Source organism: Pelodiscus sinensis, chromosome 1 (assembly GCF_049634645.1).
Source record: "Pelodiscus sinensis isolate JC-2024 chromosome 1, ASM4963464v1, whole genome shotgun sequence".
Taxonomy (NCBI): domain Eukaryota; kingdom Metazoa; phylum Chordata; order Testudines; family Trionychidae; genus Pelodiscus; species Pelodiscus sinensis.
The window spans coordinates 108,416,026-108,441,224 of record NC_134711.1 but is presented as its reverse complement, the minus strand read 5'-3'; the positions used below and the strand labels follow the sequence as shown (position 1 = coordinate 108,441,224).

General features: G+C 44.9%; 1 protein-coding gene across 8 annotated transcripts in view; it reads right to left on the bottom strand.

Annotated features, from left to right (window-relative positions):
• ERC1 (ELKS/RAB6-interacting/CAST family member 1) overlaps positions 1–25,199 on the bottom strand; it is a 507,898-nt gene that overhangs the window by 220,562 nt on the left and 262,137 nt on the right. For all 8 annotated transcript variants that reach the window (XM_075941054.1, XM_075941075.1, XM_075941087.1 and 5 more), the window contains one exon: positions 9,109–9,240. In XM_075941054.1, the coding sequence (XP_075797169.1) occupies positions 9,109–9,240 (132 nt within the window). The remainder of the gene's footprint in view (positions 1–9,108; positions 9,241–25,199) is intronic.

Below are 25,199 nucleotides of genomic sequence, written 5' to 3'. Positions count from 1 at the left end.
TACAGGGTCCTCCTGGCCCTCAAGCTGCCTGGGTTGCTCCTGGACTGCACCAGGCTTAATCACTAGCTCCTCCAGGAGAGATGCCTCTTGGGTTGTTGGTAGGTCATAAGCTGGTTCCGTCCCCACATCTGTAGTCTGAGGGAGTGGCTTGGAGAGGGCCACTTCAGCTGCCCAAGGAGCATGTCTATCTTTAGGTCACTGAGAAAGATGGCATCTTGGGGTCACCCTGGGAGTACTCTGGGCCTGATGGTAAGATTGCCACTCTGGCTGCCAGGCCACATGCACATCCCTTCAGCATCTGCCTAACCTGTGCTAAATGTGTCTCAAATAATATGAAACTGCAGCATACTCTGAAGAACCCGTGGGCGATAATTATGGCGGTGCCAAGGCCCCATGAGCCAACCATTGGTGCTGTGAAGATGAAGCAAGGCACCAGTGCTGCGATGATATCTCCGCGGATTGGTGCCAGTAGTCTGGTGACAGAGATCTGTGCTGTAGATCCAATGCAGTGACTGGCATCTGCATTCAAGTGCCATTTGTGAAGATGTTAAGGACTGGTGCTGAAACGTGCTCAGTGCTGGGGTGGTAGGTCACCAAACCTCTTGTACTCTGTGTTTTCCAATTGGACAAAGTGCTGAAGAATGGTATTGTGGTGATGGTGACCAGGAGTAGTTCTGGGTGTAGCGCCAGTCCAGCAAGGTACCAAAGGCTTGTCCCTAATAATCAGAAGCTGGGCCACAGTGATCGCTACGAGATTCCTTGGAACTTCAAAAGTGTCTGGGGTGGAAAGTGATCCCAACACCTCCACCTAGCACTGCCCTGCTGGAGAATCATAGTGTTCCAGACTCAATGGTGCCTTCTGGGCCACCAAAGTCAACAGCACTGATTCTTGTTGCCTGGGAACTGGGTGGTTCCGCAAATATTGTGAAGCATCCCCTGGCAGTCCTGAAGCTTTGTGAGGAGAGCACCCTCTCTCAGGTTTTTTCAGCTTGTCGGGCACTGGAGAAGTAGAGTGAACGTGGTGTGGTGCTGGAGATTGCCAGTGCCAAGTATGTCTTGCACTAGAGTCCTTCTTTAGCATTGAGTTGTGAACTAATGCTGGAGTGCTCTGCACTGAGGCATTCAGTCCCAAACTTTGGTGATCAGCAGCTGCTGGACGAAGTGTGGATTTCACGAGCAGCTGCTTCAGACAGAAATCTCACTCCTTTTTCGTCCTAGGTTTAAAAGCCCTGCGGATCTTGGAGCACTCAGACTCGTGCTTTTCCTGTCACCTCAGACAAGAGTTGTGGTGGTCTCTGTTTGGTATGGGCTTATGGCATGAACTGCAAGACTTAAAGCCTTGGGCTCAAGGCATATCCTGGCATCCCAAAAGGGGTGAGATGGGAACACTCACGCTTACCTCTCAATAGTAACAGCTTCTTTTTGTTTTCCATGCAATCTACTGTCAGATTGAGTTTTTGTTTTTTAAGCAGGAGTGGCTGTGATGGATTCAAAAGTCTGATTTATACACAAATGTTCCAATGTATGTAAGGCTGTGGTGTCTCACTGCAGCTGGTTTGAGACTGCTGTCTTCACACCAAGTCTTAGAATTCTGGGTTCCTGAGCAGATTAATGGAATGTATAATTCTTGCAAAATAACTATATTTTTTTCTTATAGGGCATTTAGAAAGATCTGCAATGAATACTACTGTACAGAAGAGAGGCACCTCACATGAGATGGCAGAAAATATGGCTACACAGAATTGGGAATTAACACAACACTATTAAAGAGAAGGGGGAGTGATGTACATAAATGAGGTTTCCTCATACCTTGAACCATTTAAAGCCAAATTGGCTGGCCTCATGAACTGTTTCATTTAACAGCTTCAGACAGGCAGTAAGTTGCAGAATGGAAGAAAATAAGATAAGCAAAACAGAGGAAAGAAAAAGCATGCAGTTAAAAGCAAATTATAATCAGTTTGGACAACATTAACATTTTGAAAACCACATTATGCATCACACAGTCAATCTGTGGCTGATTTTAATGTATTAGCATAATTGCAATGCATAGAAGAATCTATCAATCTTCAAAACAAAAGCAGAACCCCAGACTTGTAAAACTCTCAATCTTCAGAGGGAGATTTTTGCAAAATTTATATAAATCTCCACAGAATGGGAAACAATTAGGACTTTTTTTTTCCAAGGGAAGGAGGGAATATGAAAAAGTTAAACTGCTCAAGTGAAATCCCCTTCCCACCTTAAAACAATGGCTACTTTCCAACCCTCCCCACTACTTAACTGCAGTTAATAGCTACTGAAGCTAAACACTGTCAGCTAAAATAAGACAAGGAAGTTAGTTGTCTTGGTGCTATGCAAAGTCACTGGGTGACAAGGTTGGTTTTCTCTTAACCCTGTCTGCTAGTAATACAGCACTGGTTAACACTATCATCATTTGCAACCTTGCTGGAAATAAGACACTGCTGTCATAAATGCTCCTATTGTGGGTACTGGTCTTCTTTCCCATTTCTGCTACTTCCAACTCCTCTCTCTCCCCTTTTACTTTTGAACAGCCTTCTTTTGAACAACCCTTCTCGTCCCTTCAATGTTGCTGTCATCTACCATCCATCCAACTCTTTCCTATCATCCCTCCTCTGCTTTCAGCTCCTGGCTCTCTCTCTTCCTCTCCTCACAATCTTCCACATGTCCTTCCATGTTAATGACACACCTGACCCCTTCCCTGCACATTTCTTCACCTTCATGTCTTCATTAGACCTGCAGCTCTGGTTCAACTTTCCCATTCACCAGCAGAGGTGTCCTCAGGAGTTGTCTTTCACTAAGCACTGCACTCTGTTGCTGAGTTCCCCCTCTCCAACCATCACCTAGTCTCTTTTAGCATTGTCCTCCAGTAGCCCCCCTCACACCTTGTCACCTTCCAGATCTTCCACTCCATCAGTCTTGATGGCTTCTCATTTGCGCAGCCCTCTTTTCACTTGATGTAGTTGTTGAGTCTCTCCATGCTTTTTTCCTTCATTCTTTCCCCCCTCTCCTACTTGTGAGTTCTGTCCTGCCATCTTCTCAGCCCAGACTCATCCTAAACTTTTGCTTCCTCCACTGCTACTCTTGTGCTGCAGAGCATCTTTGGTGAAATAACTTTGAACAACTGACTTCCTCCATTCTCCCCTCTTCCAGTACCACCATCTTCCTAATTAAACAACTCCACTTCACCAACTTAAATAAAGCCACACACTTGCAATCCCAACTACTTTTATGTCACCTTTGTCTTACTCTTCAAACACTTCACTTCTCTCTCTGATTACTTCCAAGAGGAAAATAAAAAAATGATAGGACCGTCTCCTCCCTTTGGCTTGTCTTTCCTTCTCTTCCTGCACACCTCTCCTTCCTTGTCATAGATGCAGAAGTTTCTCATCTCTATCTTCCTGTAACCCCTCCACTTGTTGCAACACCACCACCCCATCCCCAGATCTCCACTCTGATCCCCTTACACTTAATCTCTTTTCCTGCCTCCCCCTGCTCTATCTCTTCACAATACAATCATTCTTTAGTCCCGCCAAACTTAAAAAACCCCACCATGTAACTCTCCAACTGCTGCTTCATCTCCCTTTCATCTGTTAGCCCATTGAATGTGCTGTTTACATTTTCTATCTGGTGTTTCTCTCTCCACCCCCATCTTAGACCCTGCTTCCACCCTGACCCAACACTGAAACTGTTCTTGTCAAGGGCTCTAGTGATTTCTTCCTAGCCAAACTCAGAAACAGTATTCCATCCCCTTGCTCTTTGAATTGTCAGTTACATTGACACTTTGCTTTTCTTCTTGAAATCTTGTCTTCCCTTGGATTCCATCAATCTGTCTTTTCCTAAGACTGCTCGTAACTTTTCAATCTCACCTATAGCATGTTTTTCAGAAGATCCTACTCATGCCCCCTTCCTCGCAATTTTCTATGAGGGTTCCACAGTGATCATCTGAGTTTTCTCCTCTGCACCTTATTTCTGGACAGGCTCATCTATAAACACAGACACAACTACAGTCTCTATGCTGACAATTCACCTCTAAGAGAGACCTTTTTCCTTGTCCAAATTAAAATCTTGACACCTCTCTGACCTCTTGTGGTTGTTTAGCCATCAGCTCAAACTCAACATAGCTAACAGAGCTGTTAATCTCCCCTTCCCAACACCTCCTCTCTCAATTTGTGAACATCACTGCTATCCTATCTGTTACTAAGGTCAGCAACCTGAGTGTCCTCTTCAACTTAGACCTCTATCTAGGTCTTCACATCCACACTGTCTAAATCTTGCAATTTTTTTCTGTATAACATTTCTAAGAAACAGCCGCTCACTTCTATTCAGAAAGCTACAACTTGTGTGCAAGCTCTCATCTTATGTAGCAAGATATTACATTGTTCTTTCTGACCTTGATAAATGCCACTCTATCCTTCCCCACATAATATCTATTTTGAATGCTGCCAAAAAGATCAGTTTTCTAGTCCACTGCTTTGATCATAGAATCATAGAACTGGAAGCAACCTGGAAAGGTCAACTAGTTTAGTCCCTTGCATTCATGGCAGGACTAAGTACTATCTAGAACAGAGGTCGGCAACCTTTTCAAACCAGAGTGCCAAACTACATCAAAATTTAGAACAAGTGGTCAACAAAGAGCCATATAAGAATGCCTATTTGCATGACCAAAAATATACATGGCAATATTATAAATAATTGACATAATGATTAATAATAGTATAAATGAAACGTACTCACAGACTTTATTTAATGGGACGTCTGCTGCTGCAGAAATTTCCACAAATTTCTTTAAAGTTTATATCATAACTGGTCAAATCCAATTTCATGCAAGGCTTCAGGCTATCTTCTGTCAATCTTACGGTAGGGGGCTGATGATGTGGGGGTGCAGGAGTCTGGGTTGGGGCATACAAGGGGCTCAGGGAAGGAGACTAGGGTGTATGATGGACTCAGAGCACAAGGTTGGTGTGTGTGGAGGTGCAGGAGTGTTATGATGCTGTGGCCAGATTGAGGTTGGGCCCCAATTGGGGGCTTTTTGGCCAGGCTTCATTTTTAAATAAAGTAACATATTATGTCCAACACAAAAGGTTTCAACATTGTCTTGATTTATGGCAGGAGTGGGGAACCTTTTTTGTGTGGGAGCCACTGACCCACAGAAACATGAGTCAGGGACCACACAAATGAGAAGCATAGTAGGGGGAGGGGCAGGAAGGACCTTGAGGTTCAAGGCCTCAGGCCAGATTTACTCTTCTGAGGTTCCAGGGTTAGTGGATTTGTGGGCTTCCCTAGGCTCTGGGGTGGGGCCAACAATGAGGGTTAAGTGTGCAGGACACGGCTGCCAGAGAATAGGATAGAGACGGGAGTGCAGGATCTGGGTAGGAGGTGGTAGGGTATAGGAGGGGGCGAAGTCTGGCCAAGGAGCAGGCTGTCTGGCCAGGGGGCAGGAGCAGGCTGGGGGCTGGCTGCCTGGCCAGGGTATACCTGGGCAGCAGGCAGGGGGGATTCTGGCCAGGGGGCAAGGGCTGTCTGGTGAGGGGGCTGGGGGCATGAGGTGTCTGGCGAAGCAGCAGGGGGGTGTCTGACCAGGGGCCAGAGGTAGATACTGGCCAGGGGGCAGAGGGTGTCTGGCCATGGGGGGGTGAGTGAGGGCATTGGAGTCCGGACTTGGGGGGGTGGGGAGGAACTTATTTGTTTTTGTGCAGCGTGGCATGCACCATGTAACATGGCCTTCTGCTGCTCCCATTCCCCGGAAGCGTCCGGGAAGGATTCACAGGGAAAGCCTCCAGGGAAGTGTTTCCCAAGGGACGAAAAAAGCCAGAGAGTACAGAGACATTTTGGCTGCTTGTTTCCCACATGCCAAGAGAAAGAAAAGAGCACCACATCGACTTTTTTTGTTCCACTTGTTCCCTGCATGCCAGATTGGAGAAGTCTCAGGGCTCTCCCCTCCTCTCCCCAGGAAGCCAGCACTGGCATTCCAATTTTTTGGAGGGTCATAAGGCTGTAGTGCCAGTCTTGGCTCTCTGCTACAAGGAAAGCAGGGGAAGGGGGGGAGGAGCTGAGTTGGGGCTCCAGAAGTTATATCTGGCTCCCTCATGAGCCATATTTGGCTCACTAGCCATAGGGTGCCGACCCCTGATCTACAACATTCCTGACAGGTGTTTATTTAACCTTCTTCTGAAAATTTCTCATGATGGAGATTTCACAAGCTCCCTAGGCAATTTATGCCAGCGCTTAACCATTCTGACAGGAAATGCTTCCTAACGTCCAATCTACACTTCCCTTGCAATTTAAGCCCATTTCTTCTCCTCCTATCCTCAGAGGTTAACAATTTTTCTCCCACCTCCTTGTAACAACCTTTTATGTACTTAAAAACTGCTATGTCCATTCTCTGTCTTCTCTACTTCAAACTAGGGATGTTACAGGGCGTTTAATTAGCTAATCGACTAGTCGATGGAATTTCCGTTGATTAGTTGATAAGGGGGGGAAACTGCAGAGCTGCAGTGGGGTTAGCTCCCAACCCTGGGAGCTAACTCTGCTGCAGCTCTGCCTTTTAAAAGTAGTAAGAGTCGCCAAGCTCTTAATACATTTAAAAGGCTGAAGCACAGCAGGGGGACTAGGCGTGAGCCAGGAATCAGCTATCCCAGCTCACGCCCAGTCCCCCCTATTGCGCTTGTGCTTTTTAAATGTATTAGCTGATTCCCGGCTCATGCCCGGTCCCCCGCTATGCCTCTGCTTCCCCTGCCCCCCCTACAGAGATGGTGCTGGAGGGGGAATCAGCTTTTAAACCGGCTTGCCCCAGCACCAACTCCTGCTCCCCCCTTGCTGCCTCTCTCTGATACAGGCAGCAAGGGGGGAGAGTGACTAGTCAAGTCACTAGTTCACTATCCGATAAGCATATGCTTATTGGATAGTCAACTAGTCGCTCAAATCCCTACTTTAAATTGAACAAACCTATTTTTTTTTCAATTTTCCCTCATAGGTTATGTTTTCTAGACCTTTTGATCATTTTTGTTGCTCTTTTTTGGACTTTTAAATATTTGTCCAAATCTTTCCTGAAATGTGCTGCCGAGAACTTGACACAACACTTCTCATGTTTTGTTTACAACACTCCTGTTGACATATCCTAGAATGGTTTGCTGCTTTTTTTTTTCCTGCGGAAGTACTACACTGTTGACTCATATTTAGCTTATAACCCCCAGATCCTTTTCCTCAGTTTCGTAGGCAGTCATTTATAATTTTGTATATGAGCCACTGATCTATTCCTTCTTCTGTTTGTCCGCATTGAATTTAATCCTATTTATGTCACTCTATTTCTCCAGTTCATCCAAATCATTCTGAAATGTAATCCTATCCTTCACAACCTATCCCAGCTTGGAATCATCCACAAACTTCATAAATATATTTTCTATGCCATTCTCTAAATCATTGATGAAATTATTCAACAGAATGGGACCCAGAATGCATCCCTGCAGGACCCCATTTAATATGCCCTTCCAGCTTGATTGTGAACCGCTGAAAACTACGCTGGGAACACTTTTTCATCCAGTTATGCACCCACCTTATAGTACAAGGATGAGCAATAATTTTTTGCTGGGGGCCACTTCAGAAATTTTTGAAGTGGCCCCGGGCCTCACCAGAAGGGGCGGGGCCTCAAGAAGAAGGGGCAGGGCCAGAATACTTCCTTGCTTCTTCACCCAAAGACCATAATTGGTCTGGGGGTGGAGGAGCGCATGAAGTGCCCCCCTCCCCCCTGAGGTTCCCCCTTGCTGCCCATGCCCCGGGTGATGAGAGGAGACTTCAGATGCTCCTCCTCCTACCTCCAGGCCAATCAGGGCTTGGGGATGGAGGAACGTATGAAGTCTCCTCCTGCCCTGCCACGTGCTTCTTGCAGGGTGGAGAAAACTTCGCATACTCCCATTCCCAAGCCAAACAGGGCTTGGGGGCAGGGGAGCACGCAAAGTCTCCTCCTGCCCTGCCAGGAGCGCGCAGAGCTTCTAAGGGCTGTGTGCGCCTTGCAGGGCGGAGGCAGGGCAGAGGAAACTTCGCATGTTCTCCCCATACCCAGGCCAATCAGGTTTTGGGGGCGGGGGAGTGTACGAAGTCTCCTCCCACCCTACCAGGAGCATGTGGTGCTTTTAAGTGCCGCATGCTCTTGGCAGGGCAAAGGAAACTTCATGTGCTTTTCCCCCACCCCCAGGCTCTAACTGGCATGAGGATGGGGGAGAGGCAGGGCCTCCGTGAGCTGGATTAACTCACTTGATATGGCCAGTGGAGGCCCTTTTGCCCATACCTGCTATAGTGGCTCCAGAGAGGCTGCATTTTCCTAATTTGTTTATGAGAATGGTATGCAAGACAATATCTAATGCCCTAATAAAGTCAAGATATACCACATCTATTTCTTACCACTATCCTCAATGCTTGTTATACTGTCAAAGAAAGCTATTAGGTTGGTTTGACATGATTTGTTCTTGACAAATCCATGCTAACTGGAATTTCTCACCTTATTATCTTCTAGGTGTTAAACTGATTGCTTAGTTATTTGCTCCATTATGCCTTTAAAAAACTTGAAAAAGGCGAAGATGCTGGTGTGCTGAGACCATTGCTCACCATTCAGCTGACCTCTAACTTCTCACTGTTCCTTTGTACTCCCCATCTATTGTCCCTTGTCTTACACTAAGATTGCAAACTCTTTGCGACTCTTACCTTCCTTTTGTTTTGTAGGTGTATAGTGCCTAGAACAATGGTACCTTGTTGTCTATATCACTCCTATGTGCTATGGTAATACAAGTTAATAATAATCCAATATATATAGTACAGTATGTGTGAACATATTTACACACAGGAATATATCAGTGATGTGCACACGTCAAAGGAATGTCATACCAACCTCTCTTTCAAAACTACAGTACATTAAATACTAATTTTTCGTTTCAGGCAAGGACAGACATGGAGCACACTAGTAATGTCTGCACAGTGCTTTAGGATCCCCAAAAGGTAAGGTACAATTCGAAGACTAAGAATGATTATTACTATATTGTCAGGCTATACCTCTTATTTGCCTAACAGCAACATCAATGACTGTATAAGATTGCAGACCTGTTTCTCAGCATTAGTCCTGGCTGATTCCTCTTGTGCTAGCACCATTTCCCGCTCTGCAGTTATCTGCACACTTTCTCTCAGCGCCTCTTCCAATTCTTCAATCCGATCATCCTTTTTACGCAGGTTATCCTGGAAAATGATGGGAGACCAGGTGAAGTAGACTAATTTGGAAATAAGAATCAGAGCCCATTAACAACTAAGTGCTATCAAAATATCTTCGCAAAAAAAGGAAGGAAAGATGAAGTGAAGAAAGAGGCAGTGCATAATACAGCGAAGGAAAAATGTAGCAAAGCAAGACAGATGTGCTTGCCCTGAGCAACTGTGATACCACAGTCCTTTCAGATAAGATAGTACAGGTAGGAAAGGGTTATTTGTAAGGAAAAAGTTAGTGTGCAGTTCCAAAGAAGCTTAAAAGCAAGCAGAGGTGGAACAGTAGCAGACCTTTGGATTTCCTCATGCACTCGCACAGGCAGGTGAAGAAGAAGGGAAACACAGCCTTGTAGTTTTGCAATTCACTATGTCCAGGTGGGAAAAAATATTTTATTGTCTGAAGCAAATGTTAGCCTATTAAGAAAACAGGACAGATGTCTGTACAGTTTCAGCCAAGCGTAGTTTCAGTTTTTCCTCAAATGCTCTTGCATGAAAAATCCACTTGAAGTTCTGGTGGGAAGTCAAGTTTGGATTTCAAGCATCTGAAACGTAATATCCTCATATACTCATTTTTTATTAAGAATCTCTTCATAGTTGCAAGTTTAAGTGTCCTGCCTATATTCAAAGGCCACTGAAGTGCACTGCAGGGGTCAGGAGTAAATATATATATATAAAAAAATACTTGTTTACACCCACAATGTAATTTGGAAGAAGTAGTGCCAAGGGAACTGAATGCCAGGTTTTACCAAGAGAATATGAGATATTTCTGACAGTAAAGGTACATCCCTGTCTCTACAGTGATGACTTGGCCACAAGACTGAAAAACAAGCTATTTTAGGCTGGTGAGAATACTTTGATTTCTTGAAGCATGCCAACCATTGATTTAAAAATCAAGTAAAATGAGCGAACTGGAGAGACATTCTATGCATCTCTAGTGTTGTAGGCTACATTAGCTCACACTGTAATCACCCACCTTGGAACACTAAAGTAACAAGGACTTAGACTACTTCTCTACAGTTGTAGGCCTCTCTCATCCATATGAACACCTTTGCTCCTTACATCACACATGCTGTCTGATAAGCAGCTGAAATGAGGGAAGAAGAAGTAGCAAATCTATGCCTGTGTTTTCTGTCCTTTCAGTTCTTGGTGTTGAAATGCTCCCTTTGTTTCTCTGGAAGTATTTTACAGAACACAGAGTATAAGGAATAACAGTTGATTTTAAAGAGATTTGGAAAGAGATCTGGTTCTGAATCTGCCATCCTGGTAGTGTAACTACAGTTTAAAGAAGAATCTTATTTCTAGATGCATATCTCCATGGGATGGACATGTCCCCCACTAGACTTGAACAGTGCAGAGTGATGCTGGTTCTCAAGCTTGGCACTTCTAATCTGTTACAGTACTGCTGTATATCTACCTGCCAAGAGAGCTGTGCAGATCTCTGTTACCACTATCAGGTGGAGATAGTCTAATAAGACTTGTGTCTAGTCCGGAGGGCAGGATATAACACGTAACTAACTTTCAAAAAGGTATTCAAGATACTTTTCTATAGTGCTTGATGTTCAAAGAAGAATGTAAATGAAATGGATTTACAGGGTGACAATGACCTGTTCAGTTACAATAAGGGAGCTTTCCACAAAACTAATGAACAGGTTTTCATATTAAAAACGTATGTTGCACGAGTAAGATTTCAACCCTTGTTGAGTCCTTCTGATGCAGATAAAATCTTTCAATGTTTTCAAAACTACTTAGGGCTCAATTCCGTCAACTTCTCAAAAAAGAATGAAGTAGCGAGTCCCAAAAATCTCATTATAGAGTGTTAACTGTGCCAGCCTTGAAAAATGTTTATTAGCTTGTCTACATTAGGCAGTGGTGTTGACTACATTCTTTGGAATCTTCTCCTTAGATCGGATGTAGAGTTTGGGATTGTCCATTCCATTTTGCTTCATAAGATCTAGTAAGGCCCATCTATACAGCTGTGAACAACTGGAAAATGATTTATGAAAAGGAAGTTGGAAATCAAAGTTAAGTCTATAAATACACACTGTCCTGTGCCCAGACAAATATCTAAGAACTCAAGGTACCCAGCCTAGCAAATTGCACCATTCTGGAAAGTGAATACTGAAGGACAGAAGTAGGTCCTATTGTTGTTGCCAGAACAGGCTGAAACAGTGCTCTCGTATTAACATGTAAAAATCATTGCTGTTGTGTCTATTTGGAAACTGTTACTTGAAATAAATGTGCAAAGGATATTTTGCATATTAATGTTATCAGCAAAATCTCTACAGTATTTGTTTAATTACTTGCCCTAAAATGTCATGCAGCCATACAGGCATCCTCTGAAAACATTTATGCAGATGCTAGAGTTCCAGGCATTACTGGAAAGCGCACAGCGTGCACTCATGCAAACAACTCTCAATAAGTCACTCTCTTCTCCCTTAGCATATTAGCCACCTACAGTCTAATCAGTAAGTAGAGTTTAGTTATAAATTTGTTTTTCCAGACTCAGACAAATCAGCTGAGAAAAATCATGGGAATTTCTCTAACTCATATCCACTCCATTGTGAGCCTTCCCACCTGTCCCCATAAAACAATATAAATGTCAGAAATGAGTAGCAGAGCCTAACAAACACATACAGCACTGATATTCCAAAGCATGGTGTCGGTCAGTCAGGCAGAATCATCTCGATGGGTTCCTGACAGGTCCTTTACTCCGTCAGAGAACTGTTATTTTGTAAATTAATAGTTTCTTTTTGAATGATGCTGCGAGGAGCACATGATGAACTTTTGGCTGCGTGCATGTGTGTGCTCCGCTAACGCAATTACTTAATACAAAAAACTCCCAGAGACCACAAATCAAATAAGAATTGAAAGCACCCAAGAAGGTTTATTGCCAAGCAACATACAGTAATAGCTGTCATCAAATAGACTTGCCGCTGTGCCATTACACCTTATGTAAGCCGTGACAATGGACTAACACACAACTAAGCACTCAGGATTTTCGTGCCCCCCCCCCCATGGTCAGTTGACCTTTGGGGTGCACTTTTATACACAGTTATAAACAAGTTACACATCACTTGTGACGTATCAGGTTGACACCCTCTGTTGCCTTTACCACCCCTTACTCACACCAGAGGGGTTTCCATTACTATCCATCATGCTGTCAATTTCAACCCGCTCCTGAACCTAAGTTGGTATGTATGTTATTTGTGGGATGTGTGTTGGAACTAAGATGTTTCTTAACGAGGTGTTCTGTTGTGACCCCTCTGGAATGTGCGCACAGCCTGCGCCTAGTACCGCTTAGGTCTGAGTGTTTCTGTAGTATCAGCCCTGTTTTTGCCAATTTCTATGAGGAGGGCCTGCCTTGCTCTCACAGCTTAACTTTGCTTTATATTAGCAAAATCTTGACCATTGCTGTCTATGCCTCACGCCTCATACCTGGCCTGTGATATCTGGGCTTATGTTTCACACCCTCATCTTACTACACATGACATAGTGAGTTTTTGTTAAACTGCATCATTAATTGTTCTATTCCTTGCTCCTGGTTCTGCCAAAACATTTTTTTGGTTATGAGTTGTTTATATATGTAAAACATGGAACTCCAGAGAAGAAAAATAAGAAAAAAAAATCAGATCTGTAGTAAGTAGCAAAACCAAGTGATAGATGGAGCCCTTAAAAAAGGAAAAAACTCTCTTGCGGGCTTTTCTGTTTTGCATTTAGACATTATCACAATGATTGGGCAATTTATAAAAACCTACACAGAACTCTCCAACTTGCACCAGAAAGCTAGATGCAAACATAGGAGGAAAAAGTCTTCTAATGTGACTTTCTAAATTTCATAATAGTTGATATACAGGGTCTCAAATAAATTTAGACATTGCCCTTGAAGAAGGAAGAAATAAGAAGGCTCTGCACTTTCTAGTGGGTATGAATTGAATGGTGAGTGACATTAGCTTTTTGGCACTTTGGTGACAAACTTGAGTAATATTTAGCAGTTCAGTGAACTCACAAATGGATACAAATCAACATTTTTCTTCTCTGCAGTAAGGCTGCCAACTGTTTAATCACATAAACCCAAACACCCTTGTTCTGTCCCCTGCCTCACCCCTTCTTCAAGGCCACCACACTCTTACTCTATCCCCCTCCCTCTGTCACTGTCCCACATCCTAACTCACTTTTACTGGGCTAGGGCAGGGCTCTGTTGTGCAGCAGGGCATGTGGGCTTTAGACTTGAGCCAGAGAGTATGTAGTGTGGGAGGGGGCTCTGGGCTGAGCCTGGAGTAGTGGGTTGCGTTGCAAGAGGGGATACAAGTTGCAAGTTTTGGAGGGAGTTTAGGTGCTGGCAGGGCTGTCCTTAGGATTTATGGTGCCCTAGGCAGGATTATTAAACTGGTGCCCCTATGCCTGACTTGCTCTTAGCAACACAATCATAAGCTAACAGTATTGGTGCCCCAGAAATACTGGTGCCCTAGGCAACTGCCTATTCTGCCTATGGCTAAGGACGGCCACGGGTGATAGAAGGAGTTCAGGGCTGGGGCAGGTGTTTTGAGTGCACAAGGGGGTGAGGAATGCGGGCTCTGAGAAGGAGTTTGGATGGAGCTCTGAGCTAAGCCTGGGGACATGCATAGGGATGCGGGAATAAGTGCGAGGTGCAGGTTTTGGGAGGCAGTCTGAGTACAGCAGGAGACTCAGGGATGAGACAGGGGGATGGGTGTGGGAGGAGGTGAGAGGTGCATGCTCTGGCCAGGCAACGCTTGCCTGGAGGGCTCCTGGTTCGCAGAGCAGCCAGGCTGGGGCAGACTCTCTGCCTGCCCCTCCTGGGAGCAGATAGCATGTTCCTGCAGTTCCTAGCCATTTGGAGCTAGGGATGTTAAGGACTAGTTGACTACCCGATGAGCAAATACTTATTGGATAGTCGATTAGTCACTCCCCCCTTTGCTGCCTCTATCACACAGAGGCAGCAAGGGGGGGGGGAAGCAGGGAGGTACTTCAAAGCGGCAGCGCCACACTGAGCCCTGGACTCCGTGTGGTGCTGCCACTTTGAAATGCTGCAGTGGTGTTTCAAAGCGGCTGCACCACACAGAGCCTGGGATCAGCTGTGCGGTGCTGCCACAACGTTTCAAAGCAGCAGCACCGCCCTATTGACTAGTGATTTGATTAGTGAATTACATGATACTTAACATTCTTAATTGGAGCTGTGGAGTTAGTGCTTGAGGCAGGTAATCATGCAGACATGACCTGGCCCTCCCCATGGGCCACATGGACATGCTGGCTGCTTCCAGGAGTGGCATGGAGCTAAGGCGGGCAGGTAACCGGCTTTAGCTCTGTTGAGCCACCAGACTTTTAGTGGCCTAAAATCTCCCACATTGACTTTAGCAGCCTCCTGGAGACAGAACATGGTTCTGGGAAACTCTTGTGAAACTGGGAGATTGGCAACCCAACTCTGCAAAAATATGAATCACATTGATATTTTGCATCCTGTTAACAACACTGCTAATAGAACAGTTATAACACAGGAAAGCAAACTGAGTAGTACATACAATTATATGTAAAATGTTCCCCAAAGCCATCCTCACAGAAAGAAAAGAGGATTGCAGAAAGAAAAAGAAAAAACTAAAACAGAGATGGAACCTTTGGGAAGGTCAGACTTAGGGGTCATAGTCTTACATTGAATTTCACTGTGGGTAGTTTTTTGCTTTCTCTTTACGACTTTTTTTTTTTTTACTACTTTCAGTAACTCTGGGGGAAAAGATATTACTGACTACAACTGCCTTTTTCCTACTGAATCACTCCACTGATTTAAGGTGCCTTTGTGGGGAGGAAAAACCCATACATTTTAAATTCAACTAATGCCCTGGAAAACTCTGGATTTCTATCTTCCACCCATGAAAGCAGTCATATATAAAAGTAGAACTGTCACATTACAACTTAAGAACAGACATACTGGGTGAGACCAAAGGACCATCTAGTCCTGTATCTGGTCTTCCAACAATGGTCAATGCCAGATGCCCCAGAGGGAGTGAACAGAACAGGTACTCATCAAGTGATCCCTCTCCTGTCATCCATTTCGAACCTCTGACAAATAGTGGTGAGGGACACCATTCCTACCCACCCTGGCTAATAGCCATTGATGGACCTAACCTCCATGAATGTATCTAGTTCTTTTTTTGTTTCCTGTTAAAGTCCTGGTCTTCACAACATCCTCTGGCAAGGAGTTCCACAGGTTGACGTGGATTGCATGAAGAAAAACTTCTTTCTCTATTTTTTAAACCTGCTACCTATTAGTTTCATTTGGTGACCCCCCCCCCCAGTTCTTTTCCTTATTAATTTTTTCCAGACCACTCATGATTTTATAGACCTCTATCATATCCCTCCCTTAGTCTCTTCCTTTCTAAGCTGAAAAGTCCAAGTCTTTTTAATCTCTCCATTTGGCACCCATTCCAAACCCCTAATCATTTTTGTTGCCCTTTTCTAAACCTTTTCCAATTGCAATATATCTTTTTTCAGATGAGGTAACCACACCTGTATGCCGTATTCAAGATGTGGGCATACTGCGGATTTATATAGAGGCAATAAGATATTATCTATCCCTTTTTTAATGATTCCTAACATTCTGTTTGCTTTTTAAACTGCCACCACACAATTGACTGGATGTTTTCAGAGAACTATCCACAATGACTCTAAGATCTCTCTCTTGAGTGGTTAGTGGCTAAATTAGTCTCCATCATATTGTATGTATAGCTGGGATTATTTTTTCCAATGTGTGTTTCTTTGCATTTATTAGCATTAAAATTCATTTGCCATTTTGTTGCCCAATCACATAGTTTTGAGAGAGCCTTTTGAAGTTCTTCACAGTCTGCTTTGATCTTAACTGTTTTGAGCAGTTTAGTATCATCTGCAAATTTTGCCACCTCACTGTTTACCCCTTTCTCCAGATCATTTATAAATATGTTGAATAGGACTGGCCTCAGTACGACTTTAGGGGACACCACAAGTTACCGCTCTCCATTCTGAAAACTTACCATTTATTTGTTCCTATCTTTTAACCAGTTATCAATGGGAGGATCTTCCATGGGAGGATCTTCCTCTTATCTTCTGACAACTTACTTTAAAATAAGAACCATTGGTGAGGGACCTTGTCAAAGGCTTTCTGGAAATCTAAGTATACTATATCCACTGGATCCCCCTTGTCCACGTTTGTTGACCCCCTCAAAAACTCTAGTAGATTAGTAAGCCACGATTTCCCTTTACAGAAACCATGCTGAATTTTCCCCAACCAATTATATTCATCTAGGTGCCTGACAATTCTATTCTTTACTATAGTCTCAACTAATTTTCCCGGTACTGACATTAGACTTTTCAGTCTGTAATTGCCAGGATCTCCTCTTTAGCCCTTTTTAAATATTGTCATCACATTAGCTATCTTCCAGTCATTTGGTACAGAAGCTGATAAAAGACAGGTTACAAACCAGTTAATAGTTCCGCAATTTCACATCTGAGTTCTTTCAGAATTCTTGGGCAAATATCATCTGGTCCCAGTGACTTGTTACTGTTAAGTTTATCAGTTTGTCCTAAAACTTGCTGTAATGCCACGCCACCTCAATCTGGGTCTATTCCTCAGATTTGTCACCTAAAAGGAATGGTTCAGGTTTGGGCATCTCCCTAACATCTCCAGCTGTGAAGACTGTAGCAAAGAATTTATTTAGCTTCTCCAGTCTCTCAGCAATTAGGTTTTGGAATAAGATGCAAGGAATCTCAAACAATTATTTGAGAAATCCACAGTCTGCCTTTGATTCTTTCAAAGTTTGTGTCCTTCAGTATCTTCTGGGCTATTACTCAAAGCTATGACATTTTTTAAAAAGCTATCTGTGAAAGTGGATCAGCCATACTCAATATCATTAGCAATTTGATTGCAGACAACAATGGAGAAGAATCATGGCCAAGGATAAACTGAATTAACACGTCTATTATAAAATTCTATACTCCCTATATTCCTTGCTTTCCTCTCTGGATTAGACTCAAAGTGGATTTCATCGCACCTTAGAAATTGGAATAAAAAAGAAAGAACAGAAAAAAAAGAGGTAGCTGTAGATAAATGTTAAACAGAAGGCCCACAATCAAGTAAAAAAGGAAGAATAGTGTAAAGACTAGGAGCAACTGACAGCTTCTCTCTTGTATAGCTACCAGGCCTTGGACATTTTTTTCTGATTAGTTTAAGTTTGGCACTCCAAACACAAATCACAGAATGGTATGTTTATATTATATAGGTATTTCTCACTAGTAAAAGCCTAGACACACTAGAAATTCGTGCCAATACTAACATCCAGATTTACCATTTAGCAGTTTGTACATGGTGCCAATAGCTTTAACATTTCACTTCAGCTACTGCAAATTACCACTTTTGTATTTTGTAAAGACAACAGGGGCCATGATTCTGTATCTCCACTTGGTCATTGTCTCTTCTATTGTCTGACAGCCATTGCTGAGAATGAAGCTGGAAACAGTGCTCTGAAATGAGCAAGTAAGACTTTGATAATTGTGTTTTTGTGGGAGATAAATGGGGGTAGACTACTGTAAAAATATTTAATCAACTATAAATCAGAAGTGTGACAGACTCCTAAATTCATGTGGGATTAAGAAAAAAGCAGCAACAGATGTAATAGCACTTAAAAATATTAACGAGAAGCTTGAACACATAAGTGACTTCCCTGATGACCCTCTATCCTTCTGAAGTCAACTTCCTGATGTTAGTCCTGTCATCATCGTTGCATTAATATATCACAGTAGTTGTAAGACACACCCTGTTCTGCCCCACTTCTAGTCCATACATTCAGTAAGAAGAGAACAGTCAAAGAAACAAGCATGGAAAAATGTTCCCAAAAGTTTATTCCCATCCTCCCTTCTGCTCATATTTAAATGAAAAACAAAATACTTGTTGGTACTGTACTTTTACAGAAATGTTCACACAACAATTAAATAGCTAAATTTATGGAATCTCTTTGTTTCTCAGCCTACAGAAGACTATTTCAAAAGGTTTCACGTTTATGATGCCAGACAAGCAATCTCCCCCACTGCAATACTCCATGACCTATTCTGAATCTTCACTACAGTGCAGTAGCAGATTTGTTAATACTAAAGAGCTGCTTCATTTAGACTTTAGAGCAAGTACCACTTACCAGATAAGACTAACGTGTTATGAGGATATTAATGCTAGCCTCTGTAAATTTTCCTTACTATAAAGAGACAGTAATTCCTTATTACCTTCATCCGATGCATACCTCCTCCTCACTCACCTATCCCAACAAGAGACCATTAAAATCATTTGACTTGTCAGAATTCCATTACCAACAATCCTCATGCTTGCTGGGGGAAAAATAACTGAAGACAGATTCACCAATGCAGCTAATTTTAAAAAAAGAAGCTGCTTCAAATTAAGGATTCTATTACATACCAGATTTTGTATTATTAATTATTATTATTATTATTATTATAAGGAAATGTTTTTTCTTAAACATTAAAAGATGTCCTCTCTTCACTCAACTTTCTTTAATCAGCACACAGATCAGCATTACCTCAACGATTAAAAATGACATCATGACAAGAGATATATTTTAATTCTAAAAATAAAAGTCACATACATTTATACACTGTGTGTTTAATAATGATTATAAAAAACTGTCTTGTACCTCAATTAGGGATGTTAGATAGTGTGTAATTGAATAGTCATGTAACATCAAATTTAGCAGCCAGTATACTTCCTGCCCCACTCCCAGGGAGTCCTCAGTACCCTGTGCTGCTGCCTCCGTATCAGAGGCAGCAGCATGGGGTGGCAGGCGGGAGCCGGTCTGCGAGGGGAGCCAGTTTAAAAGGCTCCCCATGCAGACCAGTTCCTGTCATTTGCCCCACCCCGCTGCCTCTGATACAAAGGCAACAGCATGGGACAGCGGCATCCCCTGCCCATAGGGGCCCAAATTCCCCGTGGACAGAGGCTGTGCCCACATCCACAGAGCAGTCTCTGCTGGCAGCAAGCCTGGGCCTGTGGTGGACAGACGCTTCTCCATGGCAGCCTCCCGTCCCCTCCTGCTGCCTCTAATAGAGGAGGCAGCAGCGCCGGGGGGGGGGGGGGGGGGGGAGGAGCCAGTGCTCACAATGGAGACTCCCCTCAAGCACCAGCTCCGCCTGCCCCACCACTGCCTCTGTGGGAGGCAGTAAAGGGGGAAAGGCAGCTCTGTAGGAGCCGATACACGTGGGCCACTGTCTGTATCAGGTCCCTCCTGCCCCACTTAAAGCCGACTTCTCACAGGCACCGGCTCCCGCCTCACTCTCCTTGCTGCCTCTGATATTGGCGGGGGGGGGGGGAGGGCGGGAGAGAGGAAGAGTATGTGTAGTCAAAGAGATTAACTGATAAATCCAGGTATTGATTAATCGTGTAGTCATCAATATGTTGACATCCCTAATCTCAATCCAGCGATATCAAACAGTACCAAGACATTTTTTGTTTTGTTTGTTATGTAATAACTTTGATCCAAAGTCCATTCAAGTTAATGATCACGTCTTTATTAACCTGAATAGACTTTGGATCAGGTCTCTAGCTCTTGGTTAGCAATTTGTGTATGACACCAAAGTCCATCTGCTGTTCTTGATATAGAATTCAAAGATTTTCCTGGTCTTCAGTGGCAAAGCCACTTCCTTTGGCAATAAGAATCTCAAATTAAGTTAGGGCCTATTATTCAGGAAGAAAATAAATGATTTAAGGGTGCTGCATCACACAACTGATTTATTTGCACATAATACCAACTTGTATATGAACTGTGAATCTGAAAGGCAGAGTTAAAAACTGAATTTTTAGAAATGAGAATAATGAGAAGTCCTGAAAATGACCAAGAAGATGCACAGGACCAACAGAAGACACTAAGAAGATTTTTCTTTTGATTAATACTGAATTATTCTTGTTGAATTTCCCAGACTATTTGGAGAGAAAGTTTCTTTTAAGGACATTTTCAGATGTGTGCCATCCAGATTATGTAAATGTGCGTACATATCTTCACTTGGGTTATCAAGATTACTTTAGTATGGACCAAAGGAAATCTCTTTTAATTCTGAAGAATATTCCCCTTTTTTGCATAACACTTAAAATGCTTCTTTAGGTGGAATGGACTAAGAGGAAAAAGAGAGAGTTACTCACCCTGTGCAGTAACGTCTGTTCTTCGAGATGTGTGTCCCCGTGGGTGCTCCACTTGAGGTGCTGTGTCCGTCCCGGCGCCGCAAAACGGAGAAACTTCCACAGCAGTAGCCCTGCCGGCCCGCGCATGCGCTCCTGTTGCCTCGCACCGTTACAGCTGAGCGCGGGCTGGCTCGTCAGTTTCCTCCCAACCGGAAGCATCTGAAAGAGATAAACAGAAGCTCCGAAGCAGGGAGGAGGGTGGGTCGTGGAGCACCCACGGGGACACACATCTCGAAGAACAGACGTTACTGCACAGGGTGAGTAACTCTCTCTTCTTCGTCGAGTAGTGTCCCCGAGGGTGCTCCACTCGAGGTGAGTACAGAGCAGTGGTCAAGCACTATCGGCGTGCTTCGGACTTATGGTCTCTGTGCTGTGGCCAAGACTGCTTGCGCCACCGTTGAATCATTCCTCAATATGTTCGCAAGAGCATAGTGCTTGGCAAAGGTGAGCAAGGATGACCAGGTTGCTGCACGGCATATGTCCTGTAATGGTACCCCTCTAAGGTACGCAGTAGATGCGGCCATGCCTCTGGTGGAATGAGCGCAAGGTCGTCCTGGTAAGGGTTTGTGTCGTAGGGCATAACGCGAGATACAGGAGGTGATCAGATTGGAAATACGTTGTGCGGAGAGCTGTTGACCCTTGGAGCGCTCCGCCGTAGCTATAAAAAGGTGCCGAGACTTTCTGAAGGCGCGTGTTCTATGCAGGTAGAAGGCCAGTGCTCGTCTAACATCGAGGGTATGTAGACGTGAGTCTTCTGGCGAGGAATGAGGTTTCGGATAGAATGTTGGCAGAATTATGGGCTCGTTTACATGGAAGGGAGAATTTATCTTCGGAAGGAAGGGAGGGTGAACGCGAAGCAGAACCCCTTGCTCAGAAAATAAAGTGTATGGTGGATCGGCTGAAAGGGCTGCCAACTCACTAACCCGACGTGCTGACGTGATTGCTAGAAGGAATGACACTTTCATTGTGAGCATGCGCAGGTCGCAAGTTGCTAATGGTTCAAAGGGGGGACGAGTTAATGCGTCCTGGACCAAAGATAAGTCCCACGGTTCCGGAGGGGTTGTGAAGGCCGGATATAGGTTATCAAGTCCCTTTAGGAACCTCTTAACTAACGGGTGAGCAAATAGCAAATGTCCATCGATGTGCGGGCGGAAGGCCGAGATTGCTGCCAAGTGCACTTTCAACGAAGCATTTGCTAAGCCCTCCGTCTTCAGATGGAAGATGTAGTCCAAAGTATGCTGCACCGGTAAAGAAAGAGGGTCAAAGTCCCTTTCCAGACACCACGCTTGGAACCGGTGCCATTTGTAGGTGTAGGCCTTGCGAGTCCTATGGCGTCTGCTATTCATAAGCACATGTTTCACTTGCTGAGAGCAAGTCATTTCCGGTGGCTAAAACCAGTTAGGAGCCATGCCGTAAGATGCATGCGATCGATGCTCGGATGTAGCATTGACCCGTGCTGCTGAGACAGTAAGTTGGGCATCAGTGGAAGTAGTTGTGGCTGAGCGACCGACATTCTGGACAATTGTGTCAGCCAAGTCTGCCGAGGCCAAAAGGGTGCTATGAAAATCACTGTTGCACCCTCTGTCGCTATCTTCTCCAGTGCCCTCGGAATGAGAGGAAGAGGCGGAAACGCATAGAGGAGTTGGTGAGATCCCCAATTGAGCAGAAGAGCGTCCCCCAGGGAATTCTTGCCGGTACCTGCCCGTGAGCAGTAATGATGACACTTCTTGTTGTGACAAGTGGCAAAGAGGTCTATCCTCGGGAACCCCCATAGACGGAAGAGACCGTGGGCCACCTTGTTGTGTAACTCCCACTCGTGCTGAGGAAGGAAGTGTCTGCTCAGGGCATCGGCGATGGTATTGTCTTTGCCTGGGAGGTACGATGCGGTAAGGCTTATATTGTGGTGGATCGCCCAGTTCCACAGTCGTATCGCCTCCGCGCACAGGGATCGTGAACGGGCCCTGCTTTGTCTGTTGATATAGTACACCGTGCATATATTGTCGGTGAGGATGTGGACTGCATGACCTCGGATCCTCTGAAGGAAGTGCCTGCATGCATTGGATACAGCTCGGAGCTCGAGGAGATTTATGTGTAGGAGCGACTCCTGTGCCGACCAGAGTCCCTGAACTCGATGTTGCTGCAGATGTGCGCCCCAACCGATCAGAGAAGCATCTGTTGTGATCTGCACTATGGGTCTTTGTGCATGGAAAGGGACCCCTGATAACAAATTTTGCGGGTTGTCCCACCATATTAGTGAAGTCCTGACCTGTCTGGGAATGGACACGGTCTTGCTCACAGCGTGTACCCCCGGTGTGTAGACTTTGAACAGCCAATGCTGGAGGCTGCGTAGGTGAAGTCTCACATGTGCCACCACATATGTGGTGGCAGCCATATGTCCGAGCAGTTTCAGGTAAGTCAGTATGCTGGATCTGGGAGCAATTGAGACTGTACGTACCAAGTCCCGAATCATCTGGAATCTTGTTGCAGGCAAGTATACTCTCGCACTCAGTGCATCGAGTCTCGCGCCGATAAACTCCAAGTCTTGACTTGGTGCCAAGGATGATTTGCTGACATTGATTATGAGGCCCAGAGCCTCGAATACGGCTGTGGTGGTGGTCACTGCCCACGTAGCCTCCTCGCGAGTCAGGGCCTTTAATAGCCAATCGTCGAGATACGGGAAAATCGCGATATTGAGGCGTCGGAGGTAGGCAGCTACCACTGCCAGGGTTTTGGAAAACACCCGTGGTGCTGCTGATAGACCGAAGGGTAACACTCGGTATTGGTAGTGTTCCGTGCCCACTACGAAACGAAGGAATCGCCTGTGGGCCGGGTGAATGGTTATGTGGAAATAGGCGTCCTGTAAGTCGAGAGACGCAAACCAATCCCCTTTGTGGAGAGCCGGGATGATAGAAGCTAAAGTGACCATTTTGAATTTTTGTTTTCTCAGGTAGCGGTTGAGTCGACGCAGGTCCAGGATAGGCCTCCAACCCCCTGACTTCTTCTGGGTGAGGAAGTACGTGGAATAGAAACCTCTCCCCCGAAATTGAATGGGTACCCTCTCCACGGCTCCTATAGTAAGTAGTCGGGACACCTCTTGCTGTAGCAGAGACTCGTGAGAGGGGTCCCTGAAAAGGGACGGGGAGGGCGGGAAGTGGGGGGGAATGGAGTTGAATGGGATGGCATATCCTGAAACAACTATGTCGTTGACCCATCGATCGGTGGAGATCAGAGACCAGCGATGTTGATAAGGCCTCAGCCGATGATGGAATAAGGCTACCTGATTGTGTGACGCTCCCAACAAAGGAGTTGCACGCAGTCCCTCGACTGACCCATCAAACCTGTTGCCGGCCCTGCTGTTGACCGGAAGTCTTGCCAGGTTGCTGACTTCGCTTTTGCTGGCGTTGTATTGGTCTCTGTTGTTCATATGACTTGGGACGGAATGTTGTGTAAGACAAGGATCTCTGTTTGTTGTAGGGCGTATACCTCTTACGTTTATACGGAGGCGTGTACATGCCAAGCGTTCTAAGAGTTGTACGGGAGTCCTTGCCCGAGTGGAACACCTGATCAGTGGACTGGGCGAAGAGAGACTGACGATCGAAAGGTAAGTCTTCCACTTTGCTTAATAACTCCCTCGGGGCAGCTGCTTGGTGCAGCCACGACCCGCGACGCATAACTACCGCAGTAGCCGTGACTCTAGCTGCTGCATCAGCCGTGTCTAGGGTGATCTGAAGTGCTGTTCTGGCTGTTGTGTAGCCCTCTTGTATTACTGCCCTCAAGATCTGGCGTTTTGAGTCTGGTAGGTGCTCTAGAAGAGGGACTAACTTAGAGTAGTTATCGAAGTCGTGATTGGCAAGTGGGGCGGCGTAATTGCACATCCGGAGAACTGAAGTGGCAGAAGAATACACTTTTCTACCCAAAATGTCCAGGCGTTTAGCCTCTTTATCACTTGCCGTATTTTTATTTTGGGCCGTCTTTGATCTTTGCTGGGCGGCGTCCATAACCAGGGAATTTGGCTGGGGATGGGTAAACAAAAAGTCCATCCCTTTTTGATTTATAAAGTATTTCTTGTCCGCTCTCTTGTTAGTCGGTAAAGAAGTGGCGGGGGTCTGCCATATATCATTTGCGATTTCCAGGATAGCCTCATCGAAGGGTAGAGCCAGCTTTGATTTTTGTGAGGACTGCAAGTTCTTCAGCAAGGGATGTTGCTTTTGCTGTACGTCCGTAATCTGGATACCCTGAGATTGTGCCACTCTGGCAAAGAGCTCCTGAAACTGTTTGTGATCTTCCGTGGGGGGTTGTTCACCAGGAAAGACAGCATCGTCCGGAGATGACTGGTTGGCCGGAGAGTCAGGGGTCTGTGGTTCCCTATTTGGAGTGTAGTTGTTTTCATACGTGTCCTGACTAGGAACTGGCATCGTGCCTTCCACAGGCACTGATGGAATCGCCGGCGAAGGCGCACGAGGTGGAGACGCTGGGTGTGTGGTTTGCGGAGATCGTGATCGTGGATATCGCGTGTTATGAGGACACCGAGGGTCATCATAATGACGGTCACATCTCCGACTGTGAGTCAGGGATCGTCTAGGAGTGTAGGCTCTACACTCCTCGCATCGATGTGAGTATCTCGAATGTCTCGAAGACCTCGGTGATATAGATCTGTCAGAAAAATGAGATGGTGAACGAGAATAATAGGAGTAGCGTCGCTGGTCGTGGTAGCGAT